Source organism: Calidris pugnax, unplaced genomic scaffold (assembly GCF_001431845.1).
Source record: "Calidris pugnax isolate Ruff unplaced genomic scaffold, ASM143184v1 scaffold540, whole genome shotgun sequence".
Classification (NCBI taxonomy): domain Eukaryota; kingdom Metazoa; phylum Chordata; class Aves; order Charadriiformes; family Scolopacidae; genus Calidris; species Calidris pugnax.
In genome coordinates, this window is record NW_015091579.1 from 67,962 (window position 1) to 70,601 (window position 2,640).

Below are 2,640 nucleotides of genomic sequence, written 5' to 3' on the forward strand. Positions count from 1 at the left end.
CTGGGCTCCAGCTGCCCACTGCCTGCTCATGTCCAGCTTCTCATCCACCAGCACCCCCAAGTCCCTTTCCTCAGGGCTGCTTTCCAATCCCTCACCCCCTAGTTTGTATTGGTGGCCAGGATTGTTCCGGCCCAGGTGCAGAACCTTGCATTTGCTCTTGTTGAACCTCAGGAGGTTCACCTGGGCCCACCTCTCCAGCCTGGCCAAGTCCTTTTGGATGCCATCCCGTCCCTCTGGTGTATCCACAACACCACACAGCTTGGTATCGTCCCCAAACTTGCTGATGGTGCCTTTCATGTCACAGAATCCCAGAATCTTCTAGGTTGGAAGGGATCTTCAAGATCATCTTGTCCAACCGTCAACCCAACTGACAAAAATAGACACCCCCGCAACAAACAAGGAGCATCATCACTAAACCATCCCTCCCAGGAAATTCAGTGAAATATCCAGCCTGAACCTCCCCTGGGGCAACTTGAGGCCATTTCCTCTTGTCCTGTCGCCTGTGACTTGAGAGAAGAGCCCGACCCCCACCTCTCTACACCCTCCTTTCAGGGAGTTGGAGAGAGCAAGAAGGTCTCCCCTCAGCCTCCTCTTCTCCAGGCTGAACACCCCCAGCTCCCTCAGCCTCTCCTCATCAGACTTATTCTCCAGACCCCTCACCAGCTTTGTCGCCCTTCTCTGGACCCGCTCCAGCACCTCAATGTCTTTTTTATGTCCTTTGAGAGGCCTCTCTGCTAATAACACTCTCTGTCTGGCCGCAGAACGTGCGTCGGCTGCTGCAGAACCCCAAGGTGACGGAGCTGGTTTTTTGAGAGGCCTCTCTGCTAATAACTGTCTCTGTCTGGCCACAGAACGTGCGTCGCCTGCTGCAGAACCCCAAGGTGACGGAGCTGGACGCTGCGCGGCTGGTGATGCTTTACGCCCTGCACTACGAGCGCCACAGCAGCAGCAGCCTGCCAGGGCTGGTGGCTGATCTCAAGAACAGAGGGGTCTCAGAGAGGTATCGAAAGGTAACGGCACCATTTCTTCTTCTGCTGGACGAAGGAGCGGGAGGGGAGAGCCCAGAGGTGGAAAAATCACGGAATCACAGGGGTGGGAAGAGACCTGTGGAGATCACCCAGTCCCAAGCCTGGCCCAAGCAGGGTCACCCACAGCAGGTCCCACAGGAACGTGTCCAGATGGGGTTGGGATGTCTCTGGAGATGGAGACCCCACCACCTCTCTGGGCAACCTCTGCCAGGGCTCTGCCACCCTCACAGCAAACAAGTTCCTCCTCATGTTGAGATGGAACTTCCCCTGTTCCAGTTTGTGCCCGTTCCCTCTTGTCCTGTCCCTGGGCACCACTGGAAAAAGCCTGGCCCCATCCTCCTGACCCCCACCCTGGAAGGATTTGGAGGCCTTGATCAGATCCCCCCTCAGCCTTCTCTTCTCCAGACTAAAGAGACCCAAGTAATTTGTTGTTAATTGCTGTAGAGCTGGCCTGCTTTTGTGCTGAGTCACCTCACACCTTGCGAAGAGAAGCCTGAGCTCAGCTGGGCCCAGGTGTTACTTTCCAAGGCGTAACTAATTCCTTAATTTCCACATCTCAAATCAGTGACATTATGAAGGGTTGAATAAAGCCGAGATGGCAGGAGCCTGGGACGGGTGCGCGACACCTAAACGGGGCCTGAACCTCCTTCCTTTCTCCTTCTCCTCTTCCTCCCCATCCCTTTTTCCCCAGCTCCTGCTGGGGAGGCAAGAGCCGGAGGCTCCTGGGGGCTGGGAGAGGGGGGCAGAGCTTGGCAAGACGTGGGGAGCAGCTGGAGAGGAGGTGGAGGAGCTGGGATGATGTCACCTTGTGTGGAGGATCTGCTGTCGCCGCAGCAGACGACGGCAACGAGAGGTTCCCTCCTCACTCCCTTGCTTGGATATGGGGAATAATTCTCCTCTTCCCTTTCCCTCCCCTTGTGCTGCGTTATCCTCTGGGGATCGACCCCCCTGACTGTTCCTCAAGGGGCCGTGCTGGGGCCAATACTGTTTAACATTTTTATCAATGATATAGACAGGGAGATTAAAGGCACCATCAGCAAGTTTGGGGACGATACCAAGCTGTGTAGTGTTGTGGATACACCAGAGGGATGGGATGGCATCCAAAAGGACCTGGCCAGGCTGGAGAGGTGGGCCCAGGTGAACCTCATGAGGTTCAACAAGAGCAAATGCAAGGTTCTGCACCTGGGCCGGAGCAATCCTGGCCACCAATACAAACTGGGGGGTGAGGGATTGGAAAGCAGCCCTGAGGAAAGGGACTTGGGGGTGCTGGTGGAGGAGAAGCTGGACATGAGCAGGCAGGGGACACTTGCAGCCCAGAAGGTCAATCCCATCCTGGGCTGCATCAAAAGCTGCGTTGCCAGCAGGTCCAGAGAGGGGATTCTGCCACTTTGCTCTGCTCTGGTGAGACCTCACCTGGAGTCTTGTGTGCAGGGCTGGAGCCCTCAATAGAAGAAGGACATGGACCTGATGGAGAGGGTCCAGAGGAGGGCCACGAGGATGATGAGGGGGATGGAGCACCTCTGCTCCGAGGACAGGCTGAGGGAGCTGGGGTTGTTCAGCCTGGAGAAGAGGAGGCTCCGGGGAGACCTAATAGCAGCCTTCCAGTACCTGA

The 2,640-nt window shown here is 56.4% G+C and overlaps 1 protein-coding gene across 4 annotated transcripts in view; it reads left to right on the forward strand.

Moving 5' to 3' along the window:
- Positions 1 to 2,640, forward strand: part of VPS45 (vacuolar protein sorting 45 homolog (S. cerevisiae)) — a 41,108-nt gene that overhangs the window by 11,852 nt on the left and 26,616 nt on the right. The window contains exon 11 of one of the 4 annotated variants that reach the window (XM_014961787.1): positions 852 to 1,010. The exons of the other annotated variants lie outside the window; for them this stretch is intronic. Coding sequence (XP_014817273.1) covers positions 852 to 1,010 — 159 coding nt within the window. The remainder of the gene's footprint in view (positions 1 to 851; positions 1,011 to 2,640) is intronic. 4 annotated transcript variants of the gene reach the window in all.